The sequence below is a fragment of the Clinocottus analis genome, unplaced genomic scaffold (assembly GCF_023055335.1).
Source record: "Clinocottus analis isolate CAN_PGR_092001 unplaced genomic scaffold, fCliAna1.0.p SCAF_1, whole genome shotgun sequence".
Classification (NCBI taxonomy): Eukaryota; Metazoa; Chordata; class Actinopteri; order Perciformes; family Cottidae; genus Clinocottus; species Clinocottus analis.
Window position 1 is genome coordinate 1,407,222 of NW_027175820.1, and position 12,779 is coordinate 1,420,000.

The window sequence follows — 12,779 nt, forward strand, 5'->3', positions numbered from 1 at the left end:
TCTCCTCCTGCTCCTCTTCCTCCTCCTCCTCTTCCTCCTCCTCCTCTTCCTCCTCCTCGCTTTTTAGATCCTCGTGACGTTTGCCATCGTCTTCGGGGTCATCCTGTACCGGATTAGCATCAAGGCGGCGCTGCACATGAGCTCCTACCCTTCAGCGAGGTCCAACATCAGAGCCACGGTCAAGACCACCGCCGCCATCATCAACCTCATCGTCATCATCATCATGGATGAAATCTACGCCGCCATCGCGCGCTGGCTCAACACACTGGGTGAGGCCCATTTTCAAATGTTTGAGTCCGGCTCACAAACACTGAGAACAAACTTTTTTAACCTGTTCTTACCCCCAAGTCTCCAAAGAACCAGGGCAACGTTGAGCACCCTGAAAGCACCAGACTTTTCACACTAGACACCAATGTAAAAAAAATAAAATGTTTCCAGATTGTCCAATGAGGAGGAGGAGATGCAACATTTTCGGCATTTCGTGGGATAACTTTAGTGGCAAAAGCATTTGGCTAGACATCTAGAAAAGTAAAACACCGTCAATGACCCGGTTTATTAAGAGATGCAACTGGGTTTTTACAATAATATCCATCCACTGGATGTGTTCGTGTGTATCTGAGATATTTAAGCCACATGTTGTCTCGTTTTCAGAGGTTCCAAAGACAGACAAGAGCTACGAAGAGCGCCTCATCTTCAAAACCTTTGTCCTGAAGTTCGTCAACGCATTCACACCCATCGTTTATTTGGCCTTTTTCAGGGGCAGGTAAAGCCGTGACTTCTCTATGTTCTTGTGTTTTGGGGCATTTTTGTGTTCAAAAATTGTCTCAGACACTTTTTTTTCCCAAAACACTACAGTATGCTAGCAGCTTTACTTATCTCGTGTGCGTGATTGTGTTTGATTCACAGGCTTGTTGGGCGGCCCGGAAACTACCTGTATGTCGTTGGATCGTACCGAATGGAAGAGGTAATGAACACTGAGCACACTGTGACTTATTCCTTGACTTATACAGTGTGACTTACACCTTATCTTAATCGTTTTTATGTGGCTCTCAAGCTCAAGCCCATTGGTTCCTACTGAAGCCATAAAGCTGATTATTGCAGTTTGAAACAGACGTTACTCAAATGAGAGGAAATAGAGTCATCATTGGGGACTACTTTCAGCAGCGGATTAATCCACATTGGTCAGTCTTTGTGGCAGCAGGACGGTGTTTGTGGAATAAACTACAGCGTGTGTGTTCATGGTAATGAAGCAACATGTCACCCATTGCAACACTGTGGCTCATTTATGTGTTTTTAATCGTTTTTGGACAACAACGGCTCAGCGGAAGAAGACCTATCAGGCTTTGAAACACACACAATATTCACACATTGATGATGACACATTTGGTTTGGTGTCTGCTGTGCATGAGAATAATCAAGGATACGCAAAACAGAACGTCACCAGACACGTCATCTAAACCTTTGCATAGATGGGCTCACATGTTGCTCTCTCACCCACGCAGATCATTCAGTGGTTGAGCTGATCGGGGATCAGATGTACGGGTAGAAATAGCGGGAGTGTGTTTTTCCTCGTCGACGTAATGACAGAAAGCAAACGGCCCGTTTCAGCCGCTGTTATCACGAGGACAGAGGAGGCCGTCTGTGTATTCAGATGCTCAGACAGTGAGTGGATAAGGCGGCTCGGACAATCAGATTTTAATATGCCTTGAATGCTTCTTGGATACATTTACACTTGGCTTTTAAGAGATCAGATAGCCGGTCTGATCCGGGCAGTTTCTCTTGCCTGCTTACTTTTCACTCCTCACCATCAACTCCTCAAAATCCCTCCCTCCCTCCCTCCCTCGCGCCTCACGCTTGACTTCCCTTTCCGACACCTGTTCACTTCCTCTCCCTCCAGTGTGCCCATGCCGGCTGCCTCATGGAGCTGTGCATCCAGTTGTGCATCACTATGCTCGGCAAGCAGCTCATCCAGAACAACCTGTTTGAGATCGGCATACCGTGAGTGCAGAACGTACACCCCACATGCTCAAACGCGCACACCCTCCCATGACACACACAACAGTACGTGGGTTCGGCAAGCCACAGAGCAAATTATGCACACCCACTCAGTCGTACTTGCGCCGGCGATGATTCATTGAAACGCCTGTCTGGTATGCAGACACACTTACCTGGGAACTCGACAACACCTTGCCGAAGTCTGACAACTGTACTGCAATGTTCTCTGTCGTGCTCTGTTCACACAGTACACTGTAATGGAGGCTTGTACGTGTAATGTGCTGTGTGTTTGGTTCCAACTCTTCATCACAGTTCAAAACTGTGTCACGGATTAAATTTATTGCACTAACATGAGTCCAACAATGTCAGATAATCAAATTAGCGTACCAATAACCCAGTTGGCATGTTTCACGATGGAGAATATCACAAATACCACAGATTTCACAAAATTAATCGTACTGCATTGAGGTGTTCCTGTTGTTTGTCCCCATTCCCATCAATAAGAAATACCTCTCTGAGTCTGAATGATTGGCTTCTGGTCCGTACAGGAAGCTGAAGAAACTTCTCCGGAGGCGAAAGTCGGCCATGGAGGAGGAGGTGAACAAATCGCTGCAGCGCCACGAGAAAGACCACATCCTGGGTCCCTTCACGGGCCTCAGCCCCGAGTACATGGAGATGAGTGAGTCCACACACGAGGAACAAACACACAAGCACACGAGACTCGCTGCAGATTTCTTTGGCTTTCCACTTGTAGAAATAAGGGTGCTAAACCGTAGAAGATCTATACACAGTAGAACCTAATGGGGTTCTTTGGCTTGTCTTCAGAGGAGGTTTTGGTTCCTGGCAGAACCTTTATCAAGGTTCCACCCTTCGAGAGGTTCTCCAAAGAACCCTATTGTGTAATGGTTCCACCCAGGAGCATCTCTAGATGTTCTACCCAGAACCTTTCCACCTTCGAAGGTCGGTCATAAGAACCCAACCTGACACTCAGGTGTACCGAGAACCCTTTCATGTCCAAGGGTTTCATCTAGAACCCACCACAGGGGTTCTCCCAAGGGCCCATTTATATTCAAAGGGTTTCCTTTGGCGGTTTAAATTTAGAGGACTACCAGAACCTTCCACCCCCTAACTGGTTGTACTTTAACATGTGAGCCTAAACATCTGTGGGGGGTTGTAGGTTTATCCTCGTTGATGCTGCTCTTCCTCCTCAGTAATGCATTGCTGCATGTCCCCTAACAGCGAATAATCCTCATCCTCCTCTCTTCTGTCAGAGGGTTTTCCCCCCTGAGAAATGCCTGTGGGAATATCCGCCTTTTTAACACTCCATCCCTCTGGGAGCTTGTCCTGCTGAGGTCAAACCTAACGAGCAAAATGGCTGCAGGCTCTTTGAAACAATCACTTAAATTGTCGCCTTCTATGTACCAAGTTACAACAAACACGGTCAGTCGTTCCTCAGTGTTTGCTCCGGCTTCACGCCTGTCCATGTTGAGGTACTCTGTGGTTCCCCTTTGGGTTTAATGAGAAAGAACAAGAACATTTCACACAATCTGTCAAACAGTGATGGGGGAACTTGGATGGGTCGCGCTTCATGCGCAACAGAGATTTCTGTCCGTGACTGAGCGCGTGAGCGTTTAATGAAGATAAGCAGATGAAAGCGGCTGTCTTGCGGTCGTGTAATTGCTCTTTTTGGATCTATATTGTTTGGCAGTGCATCCCAGGAGGGATGGAGATAATAGAGGCTGGCGCAGCTGATAACAATGCGACTGACAGAGATGATTAAAGCTACTTGAAGCTCAGTACTCTCACTTCTTCGTGTCCTTGTTCAATATTTATCGTTTCAGAGGAAGTGCTACATTCCATGTTTAGCCGCGACCGGCAGAGCGTAAAGTGTCTCTGATGGCCGTCCAGTGTAAACCCAACTGCTGCGACTCACAAATTGTTTTTCACTACAAGTTTCAGTGCACACGATCTACACATTTCACCCTGCGTTACGCAAGATGTAGAGTGTGTAGGGAAGCACAGACACTCAAGTGAATGACATAACGCCTCTTGTTGACTGTTTCTCGCTTCCTCTGAACAGAATCTGTCGGTCCTGCTTGTGAGTTTAGCTGCGTTAGCTGTGCGCTTTGTTAGCTTTACAACAAATAGGGTGAATATGCAACTGCTTGCTAACATGTTAGCCATAACAGCTTTTAAGGGTGATACAATGTCAGATGTCATATTTTGTGTGTTCTTCTGCTCCCGAGTGACCGAAGAGTAACAAAGGAAGCTTTAACCTTTTGGAAATCCTCTTGCGCCAATTTTAAGTCCCAGCATGCCCCATTCAGACAATCTTTTGGCATAAAATACGTAATTTTTCCATTTTTGAACCGAACTTAGCAGTTTCTTGACTGAAACTCCTTCCTAACAGGCCAATGCTTTGTTTTATTGTGATTTTTGTTGCAGATTCTGATTCTTTAGGTCCTAATCTTTCCAAAAAGGTGTCTTATTGACGATCCAGGAGGCATTTTTGGGGAATCTGGCTCATATCATGCTGGATGTTCATAGTTATGACCAAAATATCTTTTAAAAGTGATTTTTTTGCACAGGTACATTTTTTTCCCAAGACTTTGCTGAACAAATACATACAATAAACACAAGTATTGGAATTAATTTGGGGTCCCTACAACGACTCAAACACAGGGACAAAGCAGGTCTGGAGACAACATTTATTCCACAGTTTTCAACGGGTTAATTTAACGGAGATTTCCGTCGTTGCTGCAGCTCTTAGAGCGCCAACTCTGAACAAATCTCATCAGCAGCTACTTTGTCCAAATGTTTGAGACAGAAAAACTTCAAGCAGTCTCCCCTTTTTGAAGAAATAATTACAAAGTGTCCGCTAATTTCTGCTAATTTCTCCTCCTTGTCTGTATCTGCAGTCATCCAGTTCGGGATGGTGACTCTCTTCGTGGCGTCCTTCCCTCTGGCTCCGCTCTTCGCTCTTCTGAATAACATCATCGAGATTCGCCTCGACGCCAAGAAGTTCGTCATGGAGCTGCGACGGCCGATTGCAGCCAAAGCCAAAGACATTGGTGAGAGTCAACCAACCGCGACTGAAGTTAGATGTTTTTAGTGACACCGCCTTTTTCAGGGTAAAAAAATCGAAGAGGGTACGAAGCGTATACGTCGGGTAATATTGATAAACTTCACCTCCCTCTGTGTTAATCTATTCTTCAACGGAAGGTGCTAAAATATCATTTTACTTTATTTATTGTAAAACAGGTCCAAGTGCTACATAAACTCTGTGAAAGTATAAAAACATGTAACTCGTAGTCAGAACCTGAGCCTTTAAACTCGGCACAACCAGTTTTTTTCTTCTTTTCTGGTTGCAGTCAAGGAATATATATTGATGCATGCCTTGGTTGCAGCTCACAGGAAGTAAAAATAGACCCACGCCATTGCTTAGCAATGAAATTATATTGAAACCGAAGCCTTTTAGAGAAAAAGTGAATACAGATATATTCAGACAGGATGAGCAAGTTTTATTTAATTTACATTTTTTGAAGCATGTAAAAAAAAACAAATACAACCTGGAAAAGAACATGATATGTCTCCTATGTGTCATAATACTAATTTGTTTTATTTATTTGTAGGGCACAGAAACAATAATTGATCAAGCTAAATCTATTGGAGCAAAAGAAAGTCGATGTTAAAATTGGCAAACGAAGATCCATTCATGCAGAAACGGTTGATACAAGTTTATTTAAAGGTTGAAAAGGAAGATACATCCCTGAAGGAGGCTCGTTCAACACTAATATCTGAGAGCGGTTCATAGTTAGAGCACCGAACAGTCAAAAGGTAAAGTTCCTACGACACACAGGGAAGTCTTTCCCTCTCTGTGCTTGCGCCATCTGGTGGTAGCTGCTACTCACTGACTCTACATAGACGCGTTGAAGCTGACAGTTGCTCTCCGTCTTCCTGCAGGCATCTGGTACAACCTCCTGCGAGGCCTCAGCAAGGTCGCCGTCATCGTCAATGTAAGTCTGGCGTCCGTACGGGATCGGCGGCCCGATCCCCGGCTCCGCTATCCGCTAGCCCGTGTCGATGTGTCCTTGGGCAAGACGCTTAATGCCAAATTGCTCCCGTAGCTGTGCCTGCGATGTGTGGAAAGCGTTACAGTACAGGTCCATTACTGTTGTGATGTCATGACAGTGAGCTGACGAGCCCTTCTTCATCCCCTAGGCCTTCGTCATCTCCTTCACCTCGGACTTCATCCCGCGGCTGGTCTACCAGTACATGTACAGCCTGGACGGCACCATGCACGGCTTCGTCAACCACACTCTGTCTTACTTCAACGTCAGCGACTTCCAGCCGGGCACCGACCCTCTGCAGCCGATGCACCTGGGCTACAAGGTGGAGATCTGCAGGTGAGGTTTCACTTAAAAAGGGACAAATGTGCCGCGTCTGAACGGCTGATCGACTCTGACTGAAGGCGCAGGTAGAAAATCCACAGTCTCACCCCAAATATAACATACATGAAAGAAAATACATGAAAAATGCACAAAGTAAGGCACACATTCCTCACAATACAACAAAGTTATGTTCCTCACACTTTCAACGCCTCTTCAGTGTCACAATCTTTTACAAATTCATGAGAAAAATATCTCCCAAAAGTTACCAAACTCAGACGCTTTCTTATAACTTATACGCATTTTTTTTCAGGAGCCAAACTTGCTGTTAAATCTTTTAACCATCTCTCATTCAACAACCAAGAGAGAGCAGCTCACATCCTTCCAACAGAGCACCTCTTTTATCATTTTTCTCCTTCAAAATAAAAGCACCTTACAGCAAAACAGGAAACCAAATGTATGTTGCTTACACCAGACAAAAACATGCAACAAAAAACAACAAAATTGATTGTCAAACAGTTTATAACTTCAGCACACATTGACTTACTCACAACTCATCATGTCTACTTGACCTTTTGTGTTATTGGTGAATGAAACCTTCTGAAACGCGTCTCTCCGTCTGCAGGTACAAGGACTACAGAGAGCTCCCCTTGTCCAACACACCTTATGAACTGTCCAAGGAGTTCTGGGCCGTCCTGGCCGCCCGCCTCGCCTTCGTCGTCGTCTTTCAGGTTTGGAACAACGCGTGGATATTAACGCCTCGACATGCTTTCCCTCACTCGCGCGTTGCTCACTTTCGGTATTCATATTTCATGCGGGAAAAGCAAACAAACGAGCAAACAACTCATGTATATTGAAAGAACGAATGGGCTCCGAGTGAATCGCGAGGCCCTGCGGAGTTGCATGCGATGAAGAGAAACATGCCGCCTGCTTCTCCGCCGTGCATTTCCCCAGCGTGATTGATTTACAAACAAGACAACAAGCTGTTCACCTTGAAAATAAAACTTCCACCGGTCCTGTTTGCTGTTAGTCTGCTGCTGCTTTAGAGATGGTGCTCCATCTAAAAGGAGCCACATGGCTTCTTTTGTTCCTGGCGAACGTTTTTCACCATCTGCTCTGTCCTCTTTGGACCTTCATCTCTGGCTTTTTGTCGATTTTTGTACTGAGCTACTGAAAAGAAATCATTTGATTTATCATAATTAAATGCAATAATGTATCTCATGACTGAGAGTAAAAGATTACGATATATCTGTTTAAATTAGAGCTCGACTGATCGATCAGTGTCACCATCCCATAATTTTGTCCAACACAGAGCACTGACAAGTTGTTTTTACACATTTTTACTCTCCTGTGTGGTCTCCACTATTTGATTTTCTTTTTTTTTTTATAAATTAGGATTTTGTAATTTCAGAGATTTTATTTAATCAAAATGAGGATTTGCGACCTTATAATCATGAAACTATGGCATTCAAAGCCATAATCATGAGAGATTTTAAAAATAAATATTTAACATAACTGTCCTTTAATATGTCAGTCAGAAGTTAACCCGTTCATTTTCACAAAAGTAGTAAAAATGTAACTATATCTTTGTTTTTCACTGATTCATGACTTTCAGTATATATATATATATATATATATATATATATATATATATATATATATATATATATATATATATATATATACAGTATATATCACGCTTGACTAGTTTCAGTTTTAACTGGGATAGCTCGGGTAGCTTTGTTATCACATCCAGTCCTTTCAATGTGAATCTTAAAACGTGCAAATCAATAATGAATCCTGTGAGTCTAAGACACAAAACAACACATCCTCCTCTTCCGAAGGCAACATGTATAAAACATGTATGAAACATGTATAAAACATGGAACAACGATCACTTCAGCACTCTCAGGAGCTTCAGAGCGCACTCGGCCTGGTGTGACCATTAGTTTCTGAGCGCCAGCTTGTTGAGTTTGCTGCTACTAGAATAGAGAACCGGTTCCCTCGGGAGGTGCTCCAACCTGTTTTCTGTCTCCTGCGCAGAACGTGGTGATGCTGATGAGCGACTTTGTGGACTGGCTGATCCCGGACATCCCCAAGGACATCAGCCTCCAGATCCACAAGGAGAAGATCCTCATGGTGGAGCTCTTCATGAAGGAGGAGCAGGGCAAGAGGCTCGCGGCGCGCGACAACCACAACCAGGACAACAAGACCTCCCCCTCGTCGGCCAATCAGAGCCCGGCGCAGCCTCGCTCGCGGCCCGCCACGCACGCCGTGGTCTGGGACAACAAGCGCAAAGAGCGAGAGGCCAACGCGGCGCCCGTGTACAATATATAACACAAGCTACGCGGCTGCTTGAAGGTTCAGGCGGCTGTCCATCAGCGCACGCTCAGTTCTTAATAATCGGCACGTTAACTGAAACGTTGACGTGTTTGCGTTAGAATCCATTCATATTAAACCTCCCTCCATGTTAGGCAAGACATCGTCAAACATTACTTTAACAATCCGGCGGCTGTACTAAGGTGTAAGATGATCACCGCGCGTTATTTATTGGATTTACTGTTTTTGAGGGGAACAAGCCATTAGTTTCACCCGACTCTGGGGAAATCACTTGTCAATGTCATCGTTCAGGATGTCTGAGGAAACGTCGCCAAACGCCACCTGCAACCTAATATTGAATAGTATAATCTTTATTAAACCTGGTCCTCTCCCACGGGACTCAAATGCATCTTCCGTAGTGAAGATTCCGTCCAAACGGTCCCGCCGAGGAGACTTTCCTCCTGATACCGGACACGACAAGAGAGGAGGACAATCTCTCTTGCCACAAAAGCTCAGAAGCCTTTTCTTCTTCTTCTTCTTTTTCTTTTGCACAGTGATATAGAAACGCAGGAATTTGTCGATGTACTTTTTTTAAATACGCAACGCGGTCGCCGAACGACAGGGATCTTATCTGGAAGACCTGCTGGGTCGAGCGGCCCGTTGATTTGTACTATTGTCTTGTTCACGAGCGCCACTTGGCTCGCTGTTACATTTGTGAGTGTGAACAAACTGCCTAACAGTGCTCAGTGGCATCTACTCCTGAAAGCACAAGTCACATTATGATCCATTCCAATGAACTGGAAGTCTTAAAGTTGCAATTGGCGAGATTTACAGCACAAACACAAAGCAATGTCTCCCTCCATCTCTTTGTTAAAGCTGTACTTAAGGATTTATATTTATTTATTTCATTGCCGCGTCGTGGGCGGCAGAACAAGCTGAAAAACACAACACTTACACTACCGTTCAAAAGTTTGAGGTGGCTTGGAAATGTTCTTATTTTTCACAGAAAAATACTGATTTTTTTCAATGAAGATAATATTAAATGAATCAGAAATACACTCTGTACATTGTTTATGTGGTAAAAGACTATTGTAGGTGAAAACGTCTGTTTTTTTAATTAAAAATATCCATTTCCAGCAGCAGTCAGTGTTCTGATGGTACATTGTGTTTGCTTATCGCCTTAGAAGACTAATGCATGAGTAGAAAACCCTTGAAAACACCTGTGCAGTGATGTCACACAGCTGAAAACAGTCCTGCTGGTGAGAGAAGCTATAAAACTGTTCTTCTTTTGAGCTGGTTGAGTATCTGAAGCTTCACATTTGTAGGTTCATTAAGCTCTCAAAACGGCCAGAAGAAGAAAACTTTCATGTAAAACTCTCCAGTCTGTTCTTGTTCTTCGAAGTGAAGGATATTCCATGCGAGAAATTGCGAAGAAACTGAAAATTTGTCTGGGCAACCCCAAACTTTTGAACGGTCGTGTTTGTATTGTCGCCATATAACTTGCAAACAATTATTTACACATCCAACACAAGTGCAAGTTCGGCTCATCGACTTACTGGTGTTGTTCAACCTGGACCCTGTGTTCCCAATCTCATTGTGACGGATGAGGACAACCAGATGGGTCCAGTCTTGAAGGAGTTGCGACAACGCGCTCAGGGCAACTCTTCAACGTCAACGCGAGAGCTCGTCTTCGCCACCGAGCGGCTCAGAATGTCTGAAAACATCACAGGAAGAACGTCACGGATAAATAAAACCTTTTCCTTTAACGTTGTTGTGTCTGAACAAGTCTCGCTCAAGGAGAAGTCTCGTTCTGACGTCCACAAAGTGGAACACTGCGACGTTGGAAATCTTTGAGCGAACACTCGGCGATGCTTTCTGTGTTCCAATGCATCGAACTTTCAGTCGCGTTTCTCTCGCGTGATTTCAGAACGAGACTTCTCCTCGAGCGAGACAAGGAAGAAAAGGGTGTTTTTTTCTTGTTTTTCTCTGTGGGGTCTTTCCATAATGTCGTCAGATACTTATAATAAAAATCTGAGCCTGTCGGTGGCAAAGACGAGCACCCGCGTACATCGGCGTGAGGAGACGCCAGCTGCAGCGTTCTCACTCAATACCAGAACAATTTCACAAACTGTTGTTCCTGTTCGTCGCGTAGACACAAGAGCATGGGCCAATCGGTTGAAAATACCAAATTTACAACAACAAAAAAGTGACGATGTGTCAGTGTTGCACTTTCAGCTTGCGTCTGCTGCCCCCTAGTGGTCACGTAAAACATCAACGCATGTTTAAATACCTGCGATCAAAGTCTGTAAAAAATATTTGTGTCTTTTTTTTTTTCTTTTTTTTTCCCGGCTCACTTGATTTTTGGATCCTCTGCAGATCGGAGCAGTTTGCTGAAGTTATTCTTCATCGGACACTTTTGAACCACCGGCGGGAAATGTCGCAGCTTTAAAGAGCTCCGAAGATGACAAGGAAATGTTTATTTTTTATTTTAATTTCTTAAAAAAAAAATACAAAAGCCACTCACACCTTTGCATATCGTCGAGATACTCAGCTGTATTCATGAGGGTTTAGCGGCACAAGTACCAGCATGCAGCGAGCGCCGTCGGGAAACTATTGCATCTTGGGACGAATGGGATCGAGGAATCGTAAAGCTTCACATTTTCAGCTTTTTTGATGACTTAGGGGGGTTAATGCAGCACCGGTGTCTTGCTCATGGGCAGCAGCACCGTGACACTAAGCAGCCTGTCTCACCCTGCCTTACATCGTCCTCTGGCTCGTCTCACCAGGACAGGCAACGCAGTTGTCATTCAGCATTTTCCCCCTCAAACTGCAACTATATAACTCTTCAAGCACAAAAGACTGAATAATATTTGTTTTGTATTTATATCGAGCTGCCAAAAAAACACACACACATATACATGTGGGAGTGACTGGATAACACTTTGAGGACTGAACGGTGGAGTCACGTGTCCAATGCTGCCCCCTGCTGTACATATATGAACCGACCCCAGACTACCCCTGAACCAGACTGGTAGAATGTATTATTCTTATTTTAATTGCAGAGATGTATAATCACTGTAAGGTCAAAAAATGTTTTATATGTTGTTGTTTTTTTCTAATTTCATGGCTAATGCATTTCTAAGTGCATCTAACGTGTTGAAAGGGTTTCCATCAGCCCACAAGGGACCAGTTACGTAAAGACGTTCACAACGCCGTCACTTTATTATTTAATGTGCTCGAAAACATCAACATGAACTTGTCTCACTGTCTCTGGAAGGAAGCCAGGCTGCAAACACGAGTGTATTCCTTCATTTCCCTTTTGACCAAACACAATACTCCATGTGTACGTTAGCGGTGAAACTCAGTGATAGATGGGCGGCCATGTTGTTTTTGTCCCCCGACTCTCTTTGCGACCCGATGTCACGTGTGCAGACCCCTCGGCCCGACGTCATCCTGCATCCTGTTGCCATGTTGTATTTACAGCATCAATAAAAACACTACAAGTTGTGACGTGCCTAATATCTATTATAACATATGTCGAAGCACATGTCATGTGTGAGTGTATATGCATGTATAACCAATTTGTCTGTGTCGGATATTTTGAGTCTTTTTTTTTCTCCGTTCTTTGTTTAAACTAACTGCAAATAAATGAGAGAACTACCTGGAGTGCATCTATTTCTTGGACATCCCTGCCTTTCCATTTGGCTTTTGGTACTTTGATTGATTGCTAATTCATTTCCACCGAGTAGAGTTTCCACTCAGGTGAGTCTTTCATTATATTGACCAACAACACGCGCCCAACTGCACTGTCAGTAAAGTTTCCAGAGAACAGAGAACTCAAAATGAGTGGCTCGTGTAACTCAGGTTTGACTGAAAGGTATGTGACGCCGGTGAATAATTACACACACACACACACACACACACACACACACACACACACACACACACACACACACACACACACACACACACAAAAGAGCATCAACACGGTAAACATGAACATGTCTATTTGGATTATCACCCTTTTGACTTTTGTCTCGTACCAAGGTCACATATCATTTCTCATTGAATACACAC

General features: G+C 44.1%; 1 protein-coding gene across 1 annotated transcript in view; it reads left to right on the plus strand.

The window, feature by feature from the left end:
* Positions 1–12,368, plus strand: part of ano1a (anoctamin 1, calcium activated chloride channel a) — a 49,483-nt gene extending 37,115 nt beyond the window's left edge. Inside the window, exons 16-25 of the mRNA XM_068576172.1 lie at positions 68–269; positions 652–763; positions 907–964; positions 1,898–1,998; positions 2,544–2,674; positions 4,914–5,066; positions 5,959–6,011; positions 6,217–6,401; positions 7,009–7,114; positions 8,427–12,368. Of these exons, the coding sequence (XP_068432273.1) occupies positions 68–269; positions 652–763; positions 907–964; positions 1,898–1,998; positions 2,544–2,674; positions 4,914–5,066; positions 5,959–6,011; positions 6,217–6,401; positions 7,009–7,114; positions 8,427–8,720 (1,395 nt within the window). The 3' untranslated portion in view covers positions 8,721–12,368. The remainder of the gene's footprint in view (positions 1–67; positions 270–651; positions 764–906; positions 965–1,897; positions 1,999–2,543; positions 2,675–4,913; positions 5,067–5,958; positions 6,012–6,216; positions 6,402–7,008; positions 7,115–8,426) is intronic.
* Positions 12,369–12,779: the final 411 nt, after the last annotated feature.